This window comes from Epinephelus moara, chromosome 16 (assembly GCF_006386435.1).
Source record: "Epinephelus moara isolate mb chromosome 16, YSFRI_EMoa_1.0, whole genome shotgun sequence".
Lineage (NCBI taxonomy): Eukaryota > Metazoa > Chordata > Actinopteri > Perciformes > Serranidae > Epinephelus > Epinephelus moara.
This window is the reverse complement of record NC_065521.1, coordinates 33,436,831-33,462,253: the sequence shown is the minus strand read 5'-3', so window position 1 is coordinate 33,462,253 and position 25,423 is coordinate 33,436,831. Positions and strand designations below refer to the sequence as shown.

General features: G+C 40.5%; 3 protein-coding genes and 1 pseudogene across 5 annotated transcripts in view; 3 read left to right on the top strand and 1 right to left on the bottom strand.

The window, feature by feature from the left end:
- Positions 1-10,248, top strand: part of LOC126402798 (aquaporin AQPAe.a) — a 13,710-nt gene extending 3,462 nt beyond the window's left edge. For both annotated transcript variants that reach the window (XM_050065054.1, XM_050065053.1), the window contains exons 5-6: positions 3,226-3,306; positions 4,761-10,248. In XM_050065054.1, the coding sequence (XP_049921011.1) occupies positions 3,226-3,306; positions 4,761-4,976 (297 nt within the window). In that variant the 3' untranslated portion in view covers positions 4,977-10,248. The remainder of the gene's footprint in view (positions 1-3,225; positions 3,307-4,760) is intronic.
- Positions 10,249-11,601: 1,353 nt separating this feature from the next.
- Positions 11,602-14,599, top strand: LOC126402498 (lens fiber major intrinsic protein-like). The gene is given in 4 exon segments (XM_050064523.1): positions 11,602-12,435; positions 12,722-12,886; positions 12,968-13,048; positions 13,131-14,599. Coding segments are annotated over 4 exon segments (792 nt in total). The 5' UTR covers positions 11,602-12,075; the 3' UTR covers positions 13,317-14,599.
- A 102-nt stretch (positions 14,600-14,701) lies between these two features.
- LOC126402501 (lens fiber major intrinsic protein-like) lies at positions 14,702-16,446 on the top strand (annotated as a pseudogene).
- Positions 16,447-20,334: 3,888 nt separating this feature from the next.
- The window catches only part of rbm38 (RNA binding motif protein 38), a 29,248-nt gene continuing 24,159 nt past the window's right edge, over positions 20,335-25,423 (bottom strand). For both annotated transcript variants that reach the window (XM_050064525.1, XM_050064524.1), the window contains one exon: positions 20,335-21,934. In XM_050064525.1, coding sequence (XP_049920482.1) covers positions 21,549-21,934 — 386 coding nt within the window. In that variant the 3' untranslated portion in view covers positions 20,335-21,548. The remainder of the gene's footprint in view (positions 21,935-25,423) is intronic.

Genomic DNA, 25,423 nt, shown 5'->3' with positions numbered 1-25,423 from the left:
TACTATGACTTTTTTTCATGACTTTTGACAACATACTATACTATGACATTTTTTTCATGATTTTTGACAACATACTATAGTATGACGTTTTTTTCATGGTTTTTGACAACATACTATACTATGACGTTTTTTCATGATGTTTGGCAACATACTATACCATGACTGTTTTTTCATGATTTTTCGCGACATACTATACTATGACGTTTTTTCATGATTTTTGACAACATACTATACTATGACGTTTTTTCATGATGTTTGGCAACATACTATACTATGACTTTTTTTTCATGATTTTTGACAACATACTATACTATGACGTTTTTTCATGATTTTTGGCGAAATGCTATGCTATGACTTTTTTTTCATGGTTTTTGATGACATACTATACTGTGACTTTTTTTAATGATTTCTAATGACATATCATACGATGATGTTTTATCATGATTTCTGACGACATAGTATACAATGACGTTTTCCATGGTTTTTGACAACATACTATACTATGACTTTTTTTCATGGTTATTCATGACATACTATATACTGTGATGTTTTTTCATGATTTTTGACCACACAGTATACTATGACTTTTTTTCATGATTTTGGACAACATACTGTAGTATAACGTTTTTTTCATCATTTTTTGTGCCATACTTAACTTTGACTTTCTTTTTAAGTGTTAATGATGACATACTGTACTGTGACTTTTGTTTCATGATTTTTGACCAGATACTATGCTATAATTTAAAAAAACATATTTTATTGATGACATACTATACTGACGTGTTTTCATGATTTCTGACGAAATACTATATCACTTTATATCCATGAATTTATCATCATTTTCGAAGACAAATGATGTTTTAAATGATTTTTGATGACATACTATATTATGACGTTTTTTACTGGGTTTTGACAACATATTATACTATGAAATTTTTCATGATTTTTGACTTCACACTATACTGTGACGTTATTTCATGATTTCCGAAGACAAACTATCATATGACGTAGTTTTTTTTAATTTTTGACAACATACTACACTATGATTTTTTCTCTTTTTTTTGATGACATACTATATTATGAATTCTTTTCCTTATTTTCGATGACATACTATACAATGAACTTTTTCCATGAAAACACTTAGATATCACATTTTTTGTGATTTTCGATGACATGCTATACTTTGACTGTTTTTCATTATTTTTGATGTCACAGTATACTGTGACGTTTATTCATGATTTCTGAGGAAGTACTATACTATGATGTTTTCAAATCATTTCTGACGACATACTGAAATATCATGTTTTTTGTTATTTTTGACGAAATACTATACTTTGCCTTTTTTTCATAATTTTTGACGACATATTATACTCTCACCTTTGTTATGATTTCTGACGACATACTACACTATGACGTTTTTTAATTATTTTTGACAACATACTATACCATGAGTTACTTTTCATGAATTTTGATGTCATACTATACTATGATGTTTTGACATGATTCATGACAACATACTGCAGTATCACGTTTTTTGTTATTTTTGACAACATACTATGACATTTTTTCATTATTTTTAATGACATACTATACTTTGACGTTTTTTCATTATTTTTGACGACATACTGTACTATGACATTTCGTGTGACTTTTGACTATACACTATCCTCTATGAACCAAAGTGCAGCGGTACACGAAATTCTGACGTTTTTTCATGATTTCTGAAGACATACTATACTATACTATGACGTTTTTAATTATTTTTGACAACATAGTAGACTATGACTTTATGTCATTATTTTTGATGTCATGCTATACTATGACGTTTTTCATGATTTCTGAAGACAGACTATACTATTATTATTTAAAAATATTATTGACGACATAATATACCATGACATTTTTTCATTAGTTTTGACGTTTTTCCATGATTTCTGATGACATACTATACTATGACTTTTATTCATGAATTTTGACCACATACTATACTATGATTATTTTGAAAGATATTATTGACGACATAATATACCATGACATTTTTTCATTATTTTTGACGTCACACTATACTATGACGTTTTTTCATGATTTCTGACGACATACTATACTATGACGTTTTTTTGTGATTTTTGACGACATTCTATACTATGACTTGTTTTCATGATTTTTAACGACATGCTATACTATGACTTTTTTTCATGATTTTTGACCACATACTTTATTATGATTATTTTGAATGATATTATTGACGACATACTATACTATGACATTTTTTCATTATTTTTGACGTCACACTATACTATGACGTTTTTTCATGATTTCTGACGACATACTATACTATGACGTTTTTTGTGATTTTTGACGACATTCTATACTATGACTTGTTTTTATGATTTTTAACGACATGCTATACTATGACATCTTTTCATGATTTTTGACCACATACTGTACTATGATTATTTTGAATGATACTTTTGACAACATGCTATAGTATAACGTTTTTTCATGATTTTTGACGACATACTATATTATGACGTTCTTTGTGATTTTTGATGACATGCTACACCGTGACTGTTTTTCATTATATTCGACGACATGTTATACTATGAGTTTTTTTCATGATTTTTGACAACATTTTATACCATGATTATTTTAATAGATGTTATTGACGACATACTTTACTGACATTTTTTCATTAGTTTTTATGACATATTATACTATGACGTTTTTTCATGATTTCTGACGACATACTATTCTGTGACTTTTATTCATGATTTTTGATGACATACTATACTATGAATTTTTTGAATTTTTGAAGTCAGACTATATTATGACTTCTTTTTTTGTGATTGCTGACTACATTCTTTAATATCATGTTTTTTGTGATTCTTGACGACATACTATACTATAACATTTTTTTATGATTTTTGACGATATAATATACTATGACATTTTTTCATGATTTTCTTTTTTCTATGACTTTTCTCTTTTTTCTATTTTTTACATGCTATACTATGATTTTTTAAAATTATTTTCTGACATACTATACTATGAATTTTTATTATGTTACATGGCATTGTATGATATTTTTCCGGATAAGTTATACTGATATTTTTTTAATATAGATTTTTACTACACACTATGCTATGACTTATAATATTTTTATGACATATAAATGTGTATGTGTTCATGTGTGTGCGTGTGTGTGTGTGCTGTTCTTCCTGCCAGGCGCGGTTTTCCAGTGCTAGCATGAACCCTGCACGTACTCTGGGTCCGGCCATCATCACTGGCTTCTGGGAGCACCACTGGGTGAAAGAACGCCTCAAAATCCAAATCTTTCTCCATGGAAACACTCATCCAGCTTATTTTAATAATGCACTTTTATATTTGTTGTCCAATTACAGACAGAGTTCATATAATCATCATCATCATCATCATCATCATCATCAAAGCAATATCAGTTATTGAATAATCAGATTCAGTATATTTTTTACTTTGATTGAATAATTGAAAATAACTAAGTACATTTACCACAGTTCTGTAATTAATCATCATTTTGAGATAGTTATGCTTTAGCTGAGTATTTACATTTGGTGCTAATTTACTTAAGTATGACATTACCTTTTTGGCTAGTGACCTTTGGGGTCCATTGTCGCATATTTAAGACGTCTATAAGTTATTCAAAGTTCCATCAAACAGACCTTTTTATTTTAAACTTCCCAGATGGTTTCATTTAAATAACTTGTCAAGGCTCAAAGTGTTCTAATTATGTAATTTTTTGAGGTGGAGATTAGAGAAAAGTCTCATAAATGTATATACATAGTGTTGCAGAAATGAGTTTTTTCTTCTTTCTTCAGTCATCAATCATCTCACCACCTCTCAGATGATCTTGTGACCCTTTGGAGGGGCCCGACCCCTAGGTTGGGATCCACTGAACTAATCTGTGTATCAAGAGATAAGAATCATCTCCACCTTGAGCAGCAACAATATTTAAATGCTGCTCACACACAGAAGCATCAGTATCAAATGTGATAAATGTCAGTCACAGGTGCAGAACGAGATACTTTAATAGCTGCTAATACGTATTCACATTTCATTTTGAATGCAAGACTTTTTACTTGTAATGAAGTGCATTTAAAGTATTGCATTTTAGTTAAATGAAGTGTCTGAATATTAGTATTAGTATAATATAAAGTATTATAATGACCACAGTTGCAAAGCTCAGCTGTTATTCCGGTGATTTTATTTTGTTGTCTATTTGTCATCCAGATAAAATGAAAGCATTTCTCTGTCTACACATCTCTTAAATCTTATTTCACTAGAAAGGACCACGCCACAACCTGTTGTTTAAAGGTTTACTTGTAATTCAGGAAGTGTTAGTTGTTGAGGACTGATGAATAGATGTAAGTGAGGGTGAAGGTGGAAGAGGGATGTCTTCCATTAGGTTGGTCTGGGAGGATGAACTGAAGATCAGGCAGAGGGAGAGTCAGTGTGGGGGATCTGTCTCAGGTGTTTTTCCACCCGAGCTGATTACAGGACCCCAGACGGTACCTAGAATGAGACATGGAAGAGGTATGCACCAGAATGAATAAGAAGAGAAGAAGGGAGAAGGGAAGACAGGATGAAGGAGGGTGGGTAGGGACGAGGTAGGGAGGATTGAGACATCTGAGACACACAGAGCAGGATGGGTTGAGGTGTGTTTGAGGCATGGCCCTGCTCCTGAACCTACATTAATATCCTGTTTCTCCTATCCCCACCCTCAGGTTTACTGGCTCGGCCCAGCGATAGGTGCTATACTGGCTGGAGTGTCCCACGAGTTCTTCTTCGCTCGCAGCGCCTCTCGTCAGAAGCTGGTGGCGTGTCTGACCTGTAGGGACATTGGGATTGTGGAGACGGCCAGCATGACGGGATCATCTCTGTCCACGGTCACACAGAACGCCATGAGAGCCAAGCAGGCCAACAAACAAGAAAACAACTGAGGACACGTGCATGAAAAAAACACATAGAAACTCATTCTGCAGCATCACAGTGATTCTTATGGACGCGCATAGTGTGCAGCTCATCAGTCGTGTAGAGCAGGCTCGACAGAGACAGGCTTATACAGTAGCTGCCAAAGGTCTTATGTGAAAATGGAATTAGGGGCTCATACATTATTCAGTGTTATTGTTTCAATTTTTAAAGCACTTTAATATGAAATCTCACCAGTGATAAAGAAAAACTAAAAATCCTTTACATAACTGAAAGTAGAAACACCTCAAGAGAAAACTTAACAGGTGGGAGAGCAGTTGAACAGTTGTCTCTTAATGGTAAGACTGAAGGTTCAATCCCCAGTTCTACCTGTTGAAGTGTCTTAGAGCAAAACACTGAACCCCAAATGCATCCCAATGTGATTAATCTAATGTGTATGTCATAAATTAATGTATTGTTTCTATAGGTCAGAAAGTTGTGAGAAAGGGCCGTTATAATTTCCAAGAGCCACAGATGAAGTATTTAAATGTCTTTTTTTGGATGACCAACACTTTAAAGTCCCAAAAATATTCAGTTTATGATATAAAACACATTTAAAGGCTGTTTGGCCATTTATCAATAATTAATAATTAAAAGAGTCGCAGTTAATAACCTACAGAATGATATTATTGATGCAGTAACATCCATAATGAAAATCCTCATAACTGGAGACACCAGATTTTACACCTGATGAAAAACCTGATATGTTCAGTGCTGAGAGATTGCATCCTCTGCTTTAGATATTGTCCAAATGTCCTTCTGTCACTGAGCTATGACAAGGTCTATATTGAGTTAATACAAGACTTTACAACAAAACAGCTACGAGTCAGATGTAGGATCAAAGTGAGCAGCAACTACAGCTGAAAGATAAATGTGGTTGAGTGAAAAAAAGTACATTATTTCCCCATGAAACATAGTGGAGAAGATGCAGAAGGTCACACAAAATGGAAATACTTCACCAAATTAAACATACCTGAAAACTTGTTTAAAATTGATCTGTTACTTATGAGAGTAAACACAAATAATTCAAAATGTTGGTCACTGTGGCCACAACTGGTCTTTAAGTGATGTTGATATCTGCTAAAATGAATAACAGTGGCACAAGTAGAGAAGAGTTATAAAGTTTGCCAGCATGAGCTAACAAAAGATACTGGTTATATCAGACTAAGTACCCTAAATCCCTCAGTGTATTTAGTTGAGTATGTGTTACTGATCATGATTTTTTTTGTTTGTTTGTTTGTAAGAAAATAATGTGTTATTTCTTATTTCAAAGTTATGTTTCAAAGGAACTCTATACGACATTCAGACCATTAATATAGCAGTGAACAACTATTTGCTTGGCCTTTGTAAAGATTAGGTGGAGTAATGACGTCCGGGGCAGGGTATGAAGTCACGTGTCCTCTGTATGTGTTGTAATCAGCTTCTCTGATAGACAGTCCGGCCACAGGGAGACATATATAGCTGCAGACACAATTCCTTTGTGGCGTACACGACACGCCCTTTCAAACCGCACCCACAATAGTACAAGACACACCCACCAACGCGATGGCTATCTGAACCCTGCTACAATGTAGTGAATAAATGGTAAATGGACTTGTATAGCACCTTTCTAGATCCGTCCACTCAAAGCGCTTTTTACACTACGAGTCACATTCACCCCTTCACACACACATTCACACACTGGTGGCCGAGGCTACCATACAAGGTGCCACCTGCTACTCAGTTTTTAACTCACTCACACACTGGTGGAACAGTCATCGAGAGCAATTTGGGGTTCAGTATCTTGCTCAAGGATGCTTCGACATGTAGGCTGGAGGAGCCTGGGATCAAACCGCCGATCTTCCGATTGATGGAAGACCCGCTCTTCCTCTGAGCCACAGCCGCCCAAATGACACCAAATGTTACAATAATCCACTATATAATTCACAATACATGAAGAAGTGATTCACTTCATATGTAATGAGATGTGGCCTTTCCATTACCCTTATCCTGACCTTAAACGCCTCTATTTTAACATTATACTGCGTAGCTAACGTGAGCTAATTGCTAATGAGCATTAACATAAATAACAAGATGTAGACGTCCTGTTCGTATCCTAACCTCAACCACCTCTCTTTTAACGTAAAATTTCATGGCTAGCTAATTGCCAACTAAAGAACTCCGTCAGGATCTCCGCATCTGGGCCAAGGAGCGAAGGGGGCTGATCATGGACTGAGTGTAGGTTAAAGCGGGCAAGTCTTGTAGTATAGCTTGAGGGTGGGTCATGTAGCCGCTCCAGCTGCAGTTACACCTTCTTGACCATGTGTGCACATGCGGGTATCCCACTGGCTAATGCCACCGCTCTACACCGCACTCAAACAACAGTTACAGCTGACATTGGGACGGCGTCATTACAGAAGCATAGCGCCCAGCCTCTGGTTCCACCACAGCTAATATCATTAGCCAGTCAGCACTGTTGCTGTTGTTAGCACTGTTTGTGCTATTAGCATTGTTAGCTGCTAGCTGCCAGCTAAGCCACGACCATGTTGAGAACCATGTGCAGACAACTGCTGAAGATACGCACTGAATATCACAGAGCTCCTTTAACTAATTTGGCTTGATTAAGAGTAGCTGGCTTCCAATAAGCTGAAGCATTTTGTGTTTAAAGGTGTATTTCTTTTTTCTTTTCAAGAGACTTCAGTAAATGTAAAAAAAATCATGTTGCTCACGTGACATTAAATTAACTAACAAAGCGAAGGTTACTTTCAAACCATCACCGTGTCCGCCTGGCACATTTCAGTTCAGTTATCCTTTCAGTGTCCCTCCACTAAAACATCACCAACACATTGAAACAAGTCTTTCCCTGTTGCTTTTTGTTGCATGTGTGGAGAGAATGCTGCATTTTAAAGGAGCTTAATGTGACCTTTGAGGTCTTAGTCGGCTGTCATTAGTGTGTGTATAGGTGTAGCCAATAGTGTGAGATTCTGTATTGTCACTTTCAAATTTGCACATCATTAAACTGTACAATGGAGACTCATTGAAACCCTGCTGAAAAACAGCCTCATGTGTGTTATTTTCATTTTCATCTTGTGTCTGTGAATGCTTTGAAATGCTAAAGAGGTCCTCGCCCTGCATCATGGGTTCAGTGATGTTCTCAATCAGTCCAGCGCGTCTCTCATGTCTGTGGCTGTCAGCGGCCGCCTCTTTTCTTAGGAGTCCTATTCACAATCAAATGGACCTTCATACCTGTAATGGCTCTAAAGAAAGAACACAGTTTGTAATATGACAGCTTTGTAACATAACGTGGATACAATGAATGTGTGTAAATGTGTGCCTGTACTTGTGCTTTTGTCTTGTCTTAAGGGGTAATTTTGCTATTTTTCTTTTGAAATTTTGTTTTTGAAACTGGTCCAGCATTATGCCAGAGCACTGCAGCCAGCAACCATGAAACAGGCTGCAATGTAACTACTCAGGTCATCGTTTACATCCACTAAAAGTCCTTCTTTTGCTACTGACCGGCTCAGATTATTATTTTAAGTGTCTGACAACATTATGGGAAGGATCCCTACAGAGATAGACCTTTATGTTTTAAGAGTAAGATCCGTTTTGTTTAACCCGGAACAGCCCTGAAATCACCATCAACTAACCCACCAGACTCCATTTAAATAAACAGTAATTTAGTGTGTATTGATTCAGCATGTTTTCACATCTGACTCAGTGAGTTAAGGGTTTTATTCAGCCATCTCCACGGTGATTGTTAGAACAGTGTAAAGACAAAGCAAGAGGGCTTTAGTGAGTTCTATTTTGTTTCTGGTGACTTAGAATGAAGTGTGTTTTACAGTGATAAAATTAGTGTTTATTTAAATGGAGTCTGGTGGGTTTGGTGATGGCAATTTCAGGGCTATTTCTGGTAAACAAAAAGGATCCTCTTTAAGGATCTTTTTCATAATGTTGTCAGACAATTCTAACACAAAAAATGCCACGGTTGGGCAGACACATTCCACAACGCCACCCAGTATACACCAGTGTGCAGAACAAACAGAAATAGACATGACTCTGAGGCAATTACAGTAATACCCTATATGACACAACAGCTCTTCCCTCCCACCCGCCACCCATCCTCATATCCCCAAGTTTTCCTTCCTTTAAATATCTATCTATCTATTTATCTCTAAGCCACAATGTCTAGAGTAACAACATCCATGGAGTTGAGTTTTACTTTTTTTTTATATCAAGGGCTAAATCAAAATGCATTCAGAGCTGATTTTGTTTGGGACATTACGTCTCGAAGCCACTGGCCAGATATCAGCGGGGCAGCCTCCTTTCATTTGAGCAAGATGGCCTGTGCAAGAGCAGAGCAAAAGTCACCATAAGGTGCTCTGCAGATGTCAGGTTAGGGTTGTCTCCATCAGCAAAGCCAAACAGGGCAACAACAGGGTCTAGGTCTAATTTTTTTTAGAAAGGGTATGGAAGATATCTTTAAAAAATGTTTGTGAGTGAGGGCAAAGCCAGTATATATATATGTATCAGGGTGGCATCATTGTTTTTGCATTTGTCACAGGTGGGGGTTGTATCAGGGTGGCATCATTCAGGGTAGATGCTAGACAGCTTAAACTTGGACATGTGGGTCTGTTTGACCACCTTAAACTGCACTAAGCATATAGAGACCCATTAGTCCTCAGATATAAGTCCCAGATTATGTTTCCAGGCTACCATAATCCTGTCTAGAGGTGAGCGCGTCAGCATTGAGATGTTACTAACAGTCCGAGTCTATCAGTGGCAAAAACAAGCACCTTTAGTGGAGGTAAATTGACAAAAATGTGGCCTGTTTTGCTGCGACCCTCTCACTTGGCACTGGACCAGTTTAAAAATATTTATTCCCAACAGACACTTAGACACAAAAATGTCAGAAAATAGGGTCAAGGTCGAAAAAATAGCAGAGTTACCCTTTAAAATATGTTTTGTACACGTGTATAGACACGCAGGTAAATTTGGTTTGTGATATTTGTCTCTTTTGTAATTTTAATGAATCATTCCTTTAAAATGAATATAATACAAAGTATATTTATTATGTACTCATATTCATAATTGAGATATATGTACTGTACACTATATGATCTGGATTTGACAGCAAAATAAAATGAAATAAAACCATGTTAACACTCAGTATCAATGTAGCAGTGTTATTTGAACACACACTCACACACACACATATACATAAACTATTTACACACACACAATGTGCACAATAGCTATAACTGCCACAGTGCCGCCAGCATTTTGCTTTGTGTGTGTTCTTTCTAACATGTATAAAAGGGAGTCAAAACGGCAACCTCAGCATTCTGCATTCATCACCCTCTCACCCCCCTCACCGCAACCCCCCCCCCCCAACAGTGATGGCTCTCGACTGGTCAGCGCGATGCCCCCAGTGCTGCTCAGTAACCCCACCGTCCCCCCACACATCCCTGCTGCCCTGCTGCACCTCTCCCTTTACCCCAGCTCCCTACACACACACGCAGAACTTTCAGGGCTTTGGTTGTACATCCTCCTGCAGCACACACAAACTCTCACATAATGCAAACCTGTGCCGAGCACCTCCTGGAAGCAACAACAGAAGATACAATCCACTGTGTTGTGTGAATTATTATTGGTTTGTTGCTTGATGTTTTTCCACTCCTCCATATTCACAGTTTACCCCCTCTAACGTTTTTTTCCCCACCTTCTGTTGTCTCCACTTTGTTGCCATTGGCTGTGGAGCAGTGCCAGTGATGGCTCTGAGCTCTGAGGCAATGTCAAGTTCAGGTCTTAGTGTTCACAATCACAGGCCTCTGCGATGACTGCTGCCACTTTGTCCTCCTCTTAAACATGACTGATTATCATTGGCAGGGCTTGGCGGTGTAATTGTGCACAAAAGCAATAAATATCATCACCAACTTTAGCTGTGGCTTTGCAAATTTACGGCAATGCTTAGTTAGCTGTTGCTTCTGTGCTTTAGTTTAATATGTATTTCTGTCTCTGTCCATATGTGGCCCACATGCTGCATACAGACAATGGTTTCACAGGGTCAGGCATTTCAGTGTATGGGTCAGTTCAGCGCTGTTAGCTTTGGGCACTTCCGTCCGGGGCCCCAACTGTATTATCTGCACGTGTGTATATGTGTATGTGCGTGTGTGTGTCTTTGTGCATGCATGTGTGTATTTTCTGTCCTTGTCCATCAGCATTTGTGTCCCCTGATTATGACAGTTATGATATGTCAACAGATGACATACGCCCCAAAGAAAACTTTCTCCTCGCAGCTCCAGCTGCTCTTCAACATGGCTGTTTCTCCTTGTTTTCCACTCCCACCCCCCTGAATATAAGACACTACACTTCCTGTTGTCTCTTTATTCAAAAATGTCTCTACGGCCCACAAAATGCTTTTCATGGATTTCACTCATTCTCGCTTTATCTGTTTCTCTCCTCGGATACACTGCCTCTCTTTTGGTTCTGTTAAAGGGGGGCGACAGAGGGGTTAAGTTTGTTTGATTTAGGATGTCCAGCACTGCCGCCCCCCGCCCTTGGCCCTACAGGGGGATTATGGCGTCACCTGGGGCCCCTGGGGGGGTATTATAAAGCCCCTGTCTGGCCCTCTCCCCTCCGTCAGAGAGGCTAAAAGGTCCACCGGACACTCTGTCTATCCCCGTCTCTACTTTAGAAACACCCCTTTAGCATTGATGCCCACCTCCTCTTGACAACTCATCCCACCTGAGATCTCCACCCACACTCCCACATTATCTCACACCTATGTCTTTGCGACAGGTGGACAGAGGTGGCAAGCAGCTGAGTTGACTTTACCAACCCGGTTCACGGCTTGGTAAAGATCCGTTGAGTGGATTCGTCTGTTGACGTTCTGAAATCCTGTTTCGTCTTTGAACTGACTCTCTGAGTGTTTTTGGTCAGCTGAGTTAGCTGACTACTAAAGGGAGATCCTTTTTTTGTTATTTTTGGGTGTTTGAAGAGGACCGGAAAGGTACGCGTTTACCTTTTCTAGACCTTGATTTATTTTTAAAGAACCTTCTTCATCTGGTGGAGAGCCTCAAGTGAACAGTCACCATGTGGGAGTTCCGGTCCATGAATTTTTGGCGGGCGGTCTTCGCAGAGTTCTTCGGGACCATGTTCTTTGTATTTTTCGGCATGGGTGCCGCCCTGCGTTGGACCACCGGGCCTCATCATGTCCTCCATGTGGCCCTGTGCTTCGGGCTGGCAGCTGCCACTCTCATCCAGTCCATCGGCCACATCAGCGGCGGCCACATTAACCCTGCTGTTACCTTTGCCTACCTTGTTGGCTCACAGATGTCTCTTTTCCGCACCATTTTCTACATGGCCACCCAGCGCCTGGGTGCTGTAGCCGGGGCTGCTGTGCTATAGGGGGTCACACCTGGCAACATGAGAGGCAACATGGCAATGAACACGGTAAGGCCCCAACATAGGGGATTAGGAAACAAGTGCAGCAATATTGAGAGGGGTGAGGTAGAAGTTTTTCCATCCATGGAACACATGGCAAAAAATGTTCAGTTCATTGAAGGCCATCTATCAAAACCAGGGAATAAAACACCAAAAACAAATGCTGTAAGTGTACTTGTTTAAAGTGACACAGTTTTTCTGAAATAAAAGTGAAATTCAGTCGTATATGTTCAGTGCAGCTCTGAGATTTTTTTGACTTATGCAAAGGTTTTTATGTCTACCTGTGAACCTCCAGCTGCAGCCGGGCATCAGTCTGGGAATGGCCACCACTGTGGAGGTTTTCCTCACCATGCAGCTGGTGGTGTGCATCTTCGCCGTGACTGATGAGAGGAGAAATGGACGCCTGGGATCTGCCGCCCTATCCATCGGCTTCTCTGTCACCATTGGACACCTCATGGGGGTGAGACACCCAAAAACACAGATATCAAATGGCAATTACATATTTTAGAACACACACAACAATGAGTGTCTGGTGTTTTAGATGTACTACACCGGTGCTGGAATGAACCCTGCTAGGTCCTTCGCCCCTGCTGTGCTCTTCAGGAACTTCATCAACCACTGGGTAAGACCTGCAGTCACACTGTCCACATCAATCTGAGCAGGACTGTCAGAACACTGTGTTAAGTGATGTTTGCTTTCGGCAGGTGTACTGGGTCGGGCCTATGATAGGAGGTGCAATGGGCGCCCTTCTGTACGATTTCATGCTGTTCCCGCGCATGAGAGGTCTGTCCGAGCGCCTGGCCACACTGAAGGGCAGCCGGCCCCCCGAGAGTGAGACCCAGCAGGACACCCGCGGGGAGCCCATCGAGCTCAAGACGCAAGCCCTATAAACCTGCCTCTGCCCCCTTCTCCGACTGGGGCCGAGGGATGAGGGACAAGGCCCTGAGCTACGCCAACCCCACCTCCACTGCCACCCCCCACAACATGCCTTCACACACAACACCGCACAAGACTAACCCAAATACTCACATCTAGACTAACATACGATAAGATTATTTTTTCCACTGTAAAAACACAAACAGGTTCACAACCTTCAACCTCAACACACAACAAGACTCCTCTACTCCCCAGTCCTCACTCTGTATTCTGAACTGGACATTGTGTTTTTGATAAATGGTGACCAGAGCTTGAACCAGCAGCCGCCTCGTCTCTCCGCCGACCTGCCTGCTTCCTCCTCTCAGACGGGCTCTAATCTGCAACTCAGAGGAAATGCTGAAATTGAGCAGAGAGGTTGAGGTGCTCTGGAGGGAGGGGAGGGGGCGAGGGCAGGATGAGGGTGAGGCGGGGATGTGGGTATGATATGAGAAGGGTAAGAGGGCATGGGGCAGGTGAGGGTGGAGTAAAGGGGTGGGGGTTGGGGTTTGGGTAGGGTAGAGAGGGCAACACTCTGGGTTTGTGGTCGTTTCAAGTTGGGTTAGACCAGTGAAGATGGGCATGCTTTTCATTATTCATCTGAATTTATCTCCATTTTAGTTTTTTTTTTTTTTAATTTTTAATTTTTAGGTTCATTTTGTTTTCTGCACTTCAGACACAAGACGTGGATGTATGATACCATTAGATTTTACCAGGGTTTCACTATTTTCAATCACTACATTTTATCTGTGGGTTTGTGTTTGTGTGTGTGTGGATACCTCTGCAGCATGTGTGTGTGTGTGCAAGTGTGTGCGTGAGAGTGAGCGTGTGCATGTGTGTGCGCCTGCCCGTGTGCGTACGAGTGTGTTTGCAAGTGAGTGTGTATATGTGTGTACGTGTGATCAAGATTGCAGATACAGTACTTTTTATTTCGTTTTATTTTCATTACCGCTCTCCTGTTTCGTACCATTAACTGTGTTTCATTTTGTCATCAATTTTTAAGACATGATCATTTCTCCTCCCCTCACTGTGGTATTTGCTATGATATTCATTTTTACATAAACCATCTGCTTTTTTTGTTCTGAACCAGCGCAATCCAAAGGAAATGTTGTATCCCAGACTTTGATAGTAGGTCTGTTCACTGCAGATCGGCTGTGCAAGCTTTACATTGAGTCTCCTTTTATTATTTGATCCTTACTGGGAGCACAAGGCGTTTCATTAAACATTTCAATGATAATAAACATAAAAACTTGATACAAGGTTTGGGTCATTTTCTTCCTTTAAATTTTGCATTTTGTTGAATTGAACATGGAGGACAAATTGTCAGCTGCATTAAATCATTTCAGTCAGAAGAGGACGACTCACATTGAAATTTGAATTAGTATCATAAAAGAATCATTAAAGGTGATAGTTCACTGAGGTGAGCGTGCTTTAAGAAACACAATGCTGTAATAGAGTATATTTTAGGTACATTGGGAGGTGTGTTTCAGGGAGGGGTTGTTTGAGTAAGACAGGCTTCACTTAAAGGGCGACTATTGCTCATGTTTCATAAGAAACACATTCATTTATCTTCCTTGTTCTGTTCCTGTGCATCACAACATGACTACAACATGACACCTCTACAGCCCTGACCAATAAAGACAGTTAAAAGACAGGTCTGGTGATATTGTGCATTTTCTTAGGGTCAACAAATCCTACGAAACCATCAGAACAACTATTTGTCTCTTATCTTATTCATCTGTGCTCTGGAGCTCCAGAGTTAGCTGACTACTAAAGGAAGATCCTCTTTTGCTATTTTGGGGTGTTTGAAGAGGACCGGAAAGGTACACGTTTACCTTTTCTAGACCCTGATTTATTTTTTAAAGAATCTTCAAATGAACAGTCACCATGTGGGAGTTCCGGTCCATGAATTTTTGGCGGGCGGTCTTCATAGAGTTCTTCGGGACCATGTTCTTTGTATTTTTCGGCATTAGTGCTGCCATGCTATGGACCACCGGGCCTCATCATGTCCTCCATGTGGCCCTGTGCTTCGGGCTGGCAGCTGCCACTCTCATCCAGTCCATCGGCCACATCAGCGGCGGCCACATTAACCCTGCTGTTACCTTTGCCTACCTTGTTGGCTCACAGATGTCTCTTTTCCGCACCATTTTCTACATGGCCACCCAGCGCCTGGGTGCTGTAGCCGGGGCTGCTGTGCTATAGGGGGTCACACCTGGCAACATGAGAGGCAACATGGCAATGAACACGGTAAGGCCCCAACATAGGGGATTAGGAAACAAGTGCAGCAATATTGAGAGGGGTGAGGTAGAAGTTTTTCCATCCATGGAACACATGGCAAAAAATGTTCAGTTCATTGAAGGCCATCTATCAAAACCAGGGAATAAAACACCAAAAACAAATGCTGTAAGTGTACTTGTTTAAAGTGACACAGTTTTTCTGAAATAAAAGTGAAATTCAGTCGTATATGTTCAGTGCAGCTCTGAGATTTTTTTGACTTATGCAAAGGTTTTTATGTCTACCTGTGAACCTCCAGCTGCAGCCGGGCATCAGTCTGGGAATGGCCACCACTGTGGAGGTTTTCCTCACCATGCAGCTGGTGGTGTGCATCTTCGCCGTGACTGATGAGAGGAGAAATGGACGCCTGGGATCTGCCGCCCTATCCATTGGCTTCTCCGTCACCATTGGACACCTCATGGAGTTGAGACACTCAAAAACACAGATATCAAATGACAAATAATTATCTTTAAAGACACAACAATAAGTGTCTGGTGTTTTAGATGTACTACACCGGTGCTGGAATGAACCCTGCTAGGTCCTTCGCCCCTGCTGTGCTCTTCAGGAACTTCATCAACCACTGGGTAAGACCTGCAGTCACACTGTCCACATCAATCTGAGCAGGACTGTCAGAACACTGTGTTAAGTGATGTTTGCTTCCGGCAGGTGTACTGGGTCGGGCCTATGATAGGAGGCGCAATAGGCGCCCTCCAGTACGATTTCATGCTGTTCCCATGCATGAGAGGTCTGTCTGAGCGCCTGGCCACACTGAAGGGCAGCCGGCCCCCTGAGAGCGAGACGGAGCCAATCAAGCTCAAGACACAAGCCCTATAAACCTGCCCCTGTCCCCTTCACCCCACTACACAAAGCATTTCAATAAATCTTTCAATGATAATAAACATAAAAACTTGATACAAGGTTTGGGTCGTTTTTGTTTCTTTAAAGTTTGCATTTTGTTGAGTTGAACATGGAGGAAAAATTTCAGCTGCATTAAATCGTTTCAGCCAGAAGAGGGCGACTCTCACATTTAAATTTAAATTACTTGAAGGCAAAAATTAATCATGAAAGGTGATCGCTCACTGTGGTGAGTCTGCTTTAAGAGACATAATGCTGTAATAGATTATGTTTGAGGTACATTTGGAGGTGTAGTTCAGGGAGGGGTTGTTTGAGAAAGACAGGCTTCACCCAAAGGGGACTTTTGCTCATGTCTGATAAGCAGCACATTTATTTATCTTCCCTCTTCTGTTCCTGTGCATCACAGCTGATAAACTACAGCATGACTCCACCTCTACAGCCCTGACAAACAAAGACAGTTAAAGCACAGGTCTGGTGATATTCTACGTTTTTCTTATGGTCAACAAAGCCTACAAAACCATCAAAACATCTTATTCATCTGTGCTCTGGAGATCTAATGTTGTATAAGACCTATAAATAAAACACATCAATGAGCCACACTGGGTGACTTGTCCCTTCATTAAAATGAACCTGAGCACTGTAGTTTATTTTGAGAAGCTCCCACATACACTGTCCTCAGTGGTGTAGCGGTTGTTGATGAGGTAAGTGTGCAACTAGGTCGATGGGTAGGTTACCAAGGTGAATATATATTCCAATGACTTTTTGTCTGATAGGTGGGTATACTGTAAAGTGCCATGAAAAGAGGTGGGTGTACCCGTATACCTGCGTAAACCCACCACTACACCACTGACCATCCTGCTGCTGGGTAATGTGAATCAATCCACAGCTGAAAATAGTTTCCAACAAATACAATATTTACTCAACTTTGGGAAAATATTTACATATGTTTTTTTAATTTTTTTTGGCTTTAATTGATAGGACAGTGTTAGTATGAAGGGGAGAAGAAAGAGGGGATGACATGCAGCAAGGGACCACAGGCTGGAATTGAGCCTTCAGCCACTGTGACAAGCACATTGCTTTTGTACGTGACGCCTACTTTACCCACTGGAAGTTGGTTAAGAAAAATGAAATGAAATGAAATGAAATAAAATAAAATAAAACAAAATAAAATAATGCATTGTAGGTTTTGGTCTATTGAATTAAAGGCTTTTTTGACATCAACAAAAATATGGAATATCGCTGGCCTTATCCTTCAAGTTTCATGGCAGGTGGGAAAGAGATGTTGTCTCCACTGCAGTCAAATTGGCGATTACAAGCCATAATGTACAGTAAATGATGCCCCAAAAAATGCCAGTCAACCAGTCAAGTTGTAGTTTACACCCACGTCTGTCCAGACTCATACTGTATGTAGCCATGACCGAAGATAATGCTTCAAATGTTGCTGCAAAGAAAGATCATATCCTAAAACATGGATGCTTCACACACATCTTCAACCCAGCAGCACATAAGATTTATACAATCAGCACAGTTTCAAGGTGGACACCCGAGATTAACGTCACCAAGTCATTATCTGACCAAATGTCTCCCCTCTGTTCCTGAGTTATGGTGTTGAGTAATGACAAGAAAAGTGTTTTTGTAGACAATTATGATGTCACAGTGAAGCTGACCTTGGACGTTATGGATGTGAAATGTCACCACTTCATCATTTCATCCTATTAGACATCTGTGTGTAGTTTTGTCATAATTAGTGTGTGGATTGAGTTACAGACAAAAACATGTTTGGTGAAGTCACAGTGACCTTTGACCTTTGACCACCAAATTCTAATCAGGTCATTGTTGAGTCTAAGTGGACTTTTTTTTGCCAAATTTAAATAAAGTCCCTCGAGGCATTCTTAAGATATTACCTTCATGAGAATGGACAACCAGAAATCATGCAAATGGCCACCGTCACCGGCATGGAATCACATAAACCAAAGCTTTGTAAAAAGTTGTCTGCTGGACCTAGTTTAAAGAACAGTTTAACATTTGAGGAAGTACAGTCATTTGCTTTCTTGCCAAGAGTTAAATGGGAAGATTGATAGCAGTAATATTTACCATACAGTAAACATGAAGCGGAAGCTGGTTAGCTTAATTTGGCATAAAGCCTGAGAACAGGGAAACAACATGGCTTCGTACAAATGAAACAGAATCTGGTTACCAGCATCAATGAAGCTCACAAATTAAAGCTGAGGTAGGCAGTTTAAATTTGGCGTCATTAGGTTAAAAACTCCATAATGAACTTTTAGCACATTGTTATTCAAGTGGTTTGAGAGGCAATGAGACTTCTGTTTTCAGACTTTAGAAAGTCCAGCCTGTGAAGGGAGATTGGGTCATTTCAGAGAGAAGGTGAAAGTTGCTCTTCTAGCGTTTTGCAACAACTCCCTACACTGCAAAGCAACCCCAAAAAGGAGGATGAACTTATCAAAAAGAGAGTGTCCAAAGAACGTGGCAATATCAATGAGGCATTTTACAGATTAAGAGAAAATGTCGCTAATAGTTTAGCCTTCTGCTAACCGAAGCTAGAGGCTCATGGCTGCAGCCTCAAATTTACATTTATGTAGCTTATGTTGGGTAGAACTTCAAATCGCAGGGTGTCCTCCACCTCACTCCCCGCCGCTACAGACCACCTCACTGGAAGGAGAGCGGGCAGAGGCTCCACGGACAGACCCCGTGTTATTAGTTTGCTATCACTTTAACGTTGTCCTTATTTTTTTTGTGTGTGTGTTAAGTTTTCTGTTCTTCATAAAATCCTGCGCTATATAGTGTTCGTTATTTATAACATTCATCACTGTCATTTTATGTATTTTAAATTGTGCAAACATAAAACCAAACACAAAACCCCTAGTCAGCGCCCGCAGCAACCAAAATCCACCCAGTGCAAAACTCCAGGGGACTACACTCAGCAAACTTTCTGTTGCTGCCTTTACACAGGTAAAACCCAGTTCTTCCGCTGGCTACTAGCCCGCTGTAACACCTGGCACTGGGGCGTTTGCACTGGGTGGATTTGAGCCACTACAGCCTGCAACCAGAGGTCTGTCTCCGGAGTTGCCGCCTGATCTCCTCCCGGTGATATAGTCCACAGCGGTGGGGAATGAGGTGGAGGGACTGTGGGGTGACTAGCTAATTCTTGTCTCACTTGTGGTCTGATAAACAGAGAGAGTGAGCAGGACAAAGCGAGGCATAACAGATGAGCTGTAAATGAACAAATAGGAAACACTGGGTTTCTGTATGGAGTGTAAACATATGCCTGTGGTTGTCTGGTGGGAGGGGCTTAGGACAGAGGGGAGAGCTGCAGGAGGAGGGTGTATTTTCAGAGTTGACTGTTTTATTGTTTTTGTGCCTTTTCCAGATTTCTGCCTACCACAGCTTTACCATTTTTCTGTATGTCTTGTTTGTTTAATCTGTACAAACACCAAAGCGTAAAAGCAACAATTCACTGTTTTACAGGGGGTTATGTGCCAGACTTTCTTGGCTGCTACCCAGCGACTGGAGGTAACCAGCGTAAAACCACAACTTAGGTGATTAGTGGGCGGACTGGCTGCTGGGCTGTAGACTTATATTTACTATACAGACATGAGACTGGGAATGATCTTCTTATTTGATACTCAACAAAAAAGCCAACATGTTGAACTAGTCCTATAACCAGTGCGGCTTCACGTCAACACTTTTACCAGTCCATCAGAGAAGTATCTCACAGACACAATGAAATGTCCTCCATGACTCATGTGTGACTGTGCAGCCTTACAGTCTCATGCAGCAGCTGTTCCCACCAGATCTTTAACCACAGTTACTGTAATTCGACCACACTCAGAGAACAACAGCATGTCATACTTAGAAATATTCATTTTATTTTGCATATTTGTTTTAAATGTGACGTATGGCTTGGTTCATGACTTTACTAAGTTGGCGCCACAGCACCGTGAGACTCCAGTATCATCGCTAAAGCATCTGTCTGTATTCTGCAGCTGGAGGAAAAAAAGAAAACAAAGAAACAACTGAGCAGTACAATGGGCTGGAAATGGAGCTCGGTCCTGACACTGGCGTATACTGCATCGCTCTATTTCTCTCTCACTCAACTCACACACTGAGAAAACAGACACCAAATACACTCACACACATTCAGGAACAACATCACCTACACCCAGACACATTGACTTGATATGTATTGACAACTTTGTAATTTAGGTATCAGAAAACCAAACAGTCCCCAAATCCAGACACTGCTCCAAAAGTTACGGGTCAGAAATAGCCTAATGAGCCACTGCAGGAATTTCATGTGATGACTATTGTTTTTGAAGTGTTAACAAAGTCTCAGTAATGTTCTAGCAGTTGCAATACAAAAACAAAATACCAGTGTTGTCTACCTTATTCATGCTCATCCATTATCACCACATTTGCATATTCTGTTTAACTGTTGATTATCACCGTGTAATGATTTGCCAGCGGCACATAAAAGGAACAAAAGGGAGCACAATAAACATTTTGTTCATTTGAGATGAGAGGCTAATAAAAATGACAAACTGAACCAGGTACAGAGAGAGAGACAGAGAGAGAGAGATCTCTAAGGCCATAGACAGAAAGGTAACCTTGAAGAGGAGGTAATTGGACCTTGGTTTCTGAAAGAGGAACTGGCTCCCAGCTTGGCTTATATCCAGCGTTCAGCTCAGTACCTTTGGAGAAACTGCAGCCGCAGCATCATGTCAAGCAGACATATTTCTTGTTGTCTTTACCTGTCCACTCTCCAGCAGTCGGCCTGCCTCCAGCCTCTGCGCTGAGGGGTCAGCGGTATGACAGAAACGTCCAGAAGATTACCAGTCGTCTCACTCCGGTCCCTGACGTCCTCATGTATGAAAAACATTCAGGTTGTGTGCTGATGACAGTAGCAGTAGAACATTTTCATCAACTATTACAACAACAATAATATATATAAAAAACAGGAATGAGAGTGCTTTCTAAAAGCCCTTTTGATTACATCACACTCTCTCCCTGGTTAGTCTTATCCCAATGATGTCACAGGTCAACAGTCACGCTGCTTTATATCATCAGTTTAGCAGCTGCAGCTCCACCCAGAGCGGCTCACTGCATGCGGTCGGGCTGGTGCAGAGGGTAGTGAAGGAAGGCCTGCGGGGCGGCAGACATGGTGGTGAGTGCAGCCAGAGGAGGATGGATGGCGGCTGGAGGGGTCGGGGATGCAGTGAGGGCTGGCGCCGGCGTACCAGGGGAGAAGCTGTAGCTGAGGTAGCCAGCGGAGGGCGACGGCGAAGGGGTGTAGGGGTACTGCTCCAGTCCTGTGGGGGCGTAGTGGCTGTAGGCAGAGCTGTAGTCCAGGTAAGGGGAGGCGAGGGCTGCGGCTGTGGGGTTGAGCTGGGACTGCAGCACCAGGCTGGGCTGGAGGAACGCCTGGGGGTAGACGTACTGCTGGGCGAGCCTGCAGACAGAGGGACACGGGCCAGAGGTTAAATGATCAGCCAATTAACTGATTAGCTGAGCAAAAGAGAATTCATCAGCAACAATTTGAATAACAGATTAATAATTTCAGTCATTTCTTCACAAAAAAGTCCACCAGCTCTTCAAATGTGAATATTTGATGGACAGTAAAGTGAACAGATTTGAGGTTTGGACATTTGGTCGAACAAAACGAGCTCTGTACACTTTACAAAAATATAAACACAACACTTTGGCTCACATTTTCCATGAGTTGAAATAAAAGATCTGATTCTTTTTCTATGCACACAAAAGACTGTTTTTGAAATTCTGATCACAAATTTGTAAATCTGCATTAATCAGCGCCTCTCCAAGATAACCCATCCACCTGACAGGTGTGGCATATCAAGCTGATTAAACAGCATCATTACTGCACAGGTGTTCCTTGGCATGGTCACAATAAAGGCCCGTCTAAAATGAGCAGTCTGATCACGAGACACATTGCAACAGATGTCCCAAGTTTTAAGGGAGCGTGTCGTTGTCACGCTGACTGCAGGAATGTCCACCAGAGCTGTTTCCCATGAATTAAAAGTTCATTTCTCTACCATAATACATCTCCAAGAATTTAGCAGTGTACCCAAATGATCTCGGCAAAGCAAGGCAATGCAGCTTTATTTGTATTACACATTTCATACACTAGGGTACTTCAAAGTGCTTTACAGAGCATAATAAAGGATACACATTTACAGTAAAACAGTAAAGAAAAAAGATATAAAGGATAAAATTAATTACTAAATTATTTGATTGAAAAAAAATACCATGTGCACTACTATGTGTGGAGATGTAACAGTGTTGGTACATACATTTTGGACTGTGATCTTGTAGATGCAGACAGGGTTAGTTTGGCATGTTGATCTTGAGTATTAAATCACAATTAAAAAGCAAAAGTGCAGACAAGAGGTGCAAAGATAAAACGATTATTTAAAATGACTTAAAACAGAGTTTAAAAATAATTTAGCAGGCACACAGGGTGGAGCAGGCAGAGTCAGAGTCAGGGCCTGACATCATCTGGGAGGTTATTCCAGGTTTGTGCTGCATGATAACAAAACACTGCTTCACCATGTTTTGTTCTGACTCTTGGGACGGCCCAAGATGTCCTCAGGGTCCTAAATGTTTCATGTCACAAGCATGTCTGAGAGATTTTTGGGTGTACAGCCACAGAGTGATTTATACACAAGCAGCGAGATTTTGAGATCAATTCTCTGAGTGACAAGTAACCTGTGTAAAGATATTACAGCTGGAGTAATGTGATTATATTTCCTGTTTTTCTGTCAGGACAGGGAGCCAGTGAGTCAGCCCAGGACCTCCACATCTGTCTACTTAATTTTCAAGTTCATTTAAGACCAGCCGCTGACACAAGCGTCCCTGAGATGGTTTCTGACAGTTTGTGCAGAAGGAGTTTGTTTGTGCAAACCAACTGTTGCATCAGCTGTAAGGTGGATGGATTATAATCATGCTGACTAACTGCTCACTAACAGATTTTAACAAAATCATGCACAAAATCTGAGAGCGATGGGGTTTTTTTGTGTGCATAGAAAAAGTCTCAGATCTTTTATTTCAACTCATTAAAAACTGAAGCAAAAACAAAAGTGTTGCATTTTTATTTTTGCTCTGTGTATATCTGACAGCTTGGACAAAGAAATTGTGAGAAGCTAAAAAAATAATGAGCAGATGAGTAGAGAAAATAATCATTAACTACAGCCCTAGTTTGGGAATTATACTGTACGCTCACAGCTCCACATAAAACTGGACAAACCTGCGTGGCAGCAGTCTTTGTATGTTTATATATAAATATACTGTAGGCCTATGTCTTCTTACCATTTTCTGTCTCATCGTCTCTTAGTGACTTCTTTTAACATTCACTTTCGAACTAGACTGCAGGACAATCACTTTCTGTTTTGTAAAACCAGAACCTAAAATACATTAAGACACTTTGTCATGTTGTTATTGGCCTGCATGTTTTATATTGGATATTCTGGCACTTCTATATTGTTATTTTTAGATCTCTTAATGACTTGTTGGCAGCTGATTGAACTACAATTTTGTTGTTGAGATCATGACAATGAAGCTCTTTTGAATGTTCAAGTTGCATTCTCATTTTGTGTGCCTCATATTTTCATTTCTTGTTTCTATGTATGATGTTATTTATGTTCTTTTTATTGCATTTTCAGCTGGTAGGCCACTGTGTAAACCTGTGGGTTCCTGACCTTTATGTCACATTTGTTTGGAGGATTGCTCTCCTCTGTTGGTACAGTTAAAGGGACAGTTCACCCCCAAATCAAAAACACATATATTTCCTCTACAGTGCTGTTCATCAGTCTGGATTGTTTTGGTGTGAGTTGCAGAGTGTTGGAGATATCGGCCGTACAGATGTCTGCCTTCTCTCCAATATAATGGGAACTAGATGGCACTCAGCTTGTGGTGCTCAAAGCGCCGAAAATACATTTGAAAAACTTAATAGCAATGTGTCTTTCCATAAAACATGCCCCGGGAACTCTAGATAATCCACAGACCTTGTTGAGAGCCGTTTCATGAGAAACTATTTTCTCTCAACTGAATAACACCTGCCAACTGTATGACAGTGCAGAAGTAAGTGTGCATCTACACACAGACAAGAGGCTCATACTTGTGACAGCCTGAGATGTAAAAATTAACCATCTGAAACCTGGAGCAACATCACTTTTCTTGTGCTGCTTTCAGACACCTTTCGTAAGTATTTAAACCTTTGAAGCCTGAGGAAATTGGTGTGATTTCTTTTTTTTTTGTGTGATTTCTTCATGGGGAAAAAGGCAATGAGCAACTTCGTAAGACATGTCACATAAATTGCAAAAAATATGTAAAAATATTAAATTATTTAATATTTAAAAAAAAAAAACTGGGGAAAAAAATATTCCTAATTATTGTTATTACATTTTAAAGTTATGTTACAGAATTATTATAATTTTGTAAGCACTCTTTCCAGGTCATTTTTTTGTTTGTTTGTTTTTAACTTTCTTTCTTACTTGCTTTTTTTTTTTTTTTTTTTAACTAATTTTCTTGTTTTTAATTTTCTCTTTTTAATAATTTCTTGCTATTTTTTTGGGGTCATTTCTTCTTTTGTTGCTCAATGCCTTCATCCCATGTTTTTAAAAGAGATCAAGCCAATTTGCTCAGTTCTCAAAGGGTTAATGGCGTCCTCCTCAGATTAGCTGTAACGTTAGCTAGCTCAGTCGTGCTATGTGAGCTAGCAGTAGATGCACACCTTCCTCTGCGGAGTGATACGGTTGGCGAGTGTAGTTTGGTGGAAAGAAAATAGTTCCTACATAAACTGCTCACAACAAGGTCTGTGGATTATCTTGAGTAACCAGGTCATGATGTCTGGAAAGAGACATTGCTGTTGAGTTTTTCCAATGCATTTTTTGGCGCTTTGAGCACCACAAGCTGAGTGTCATCT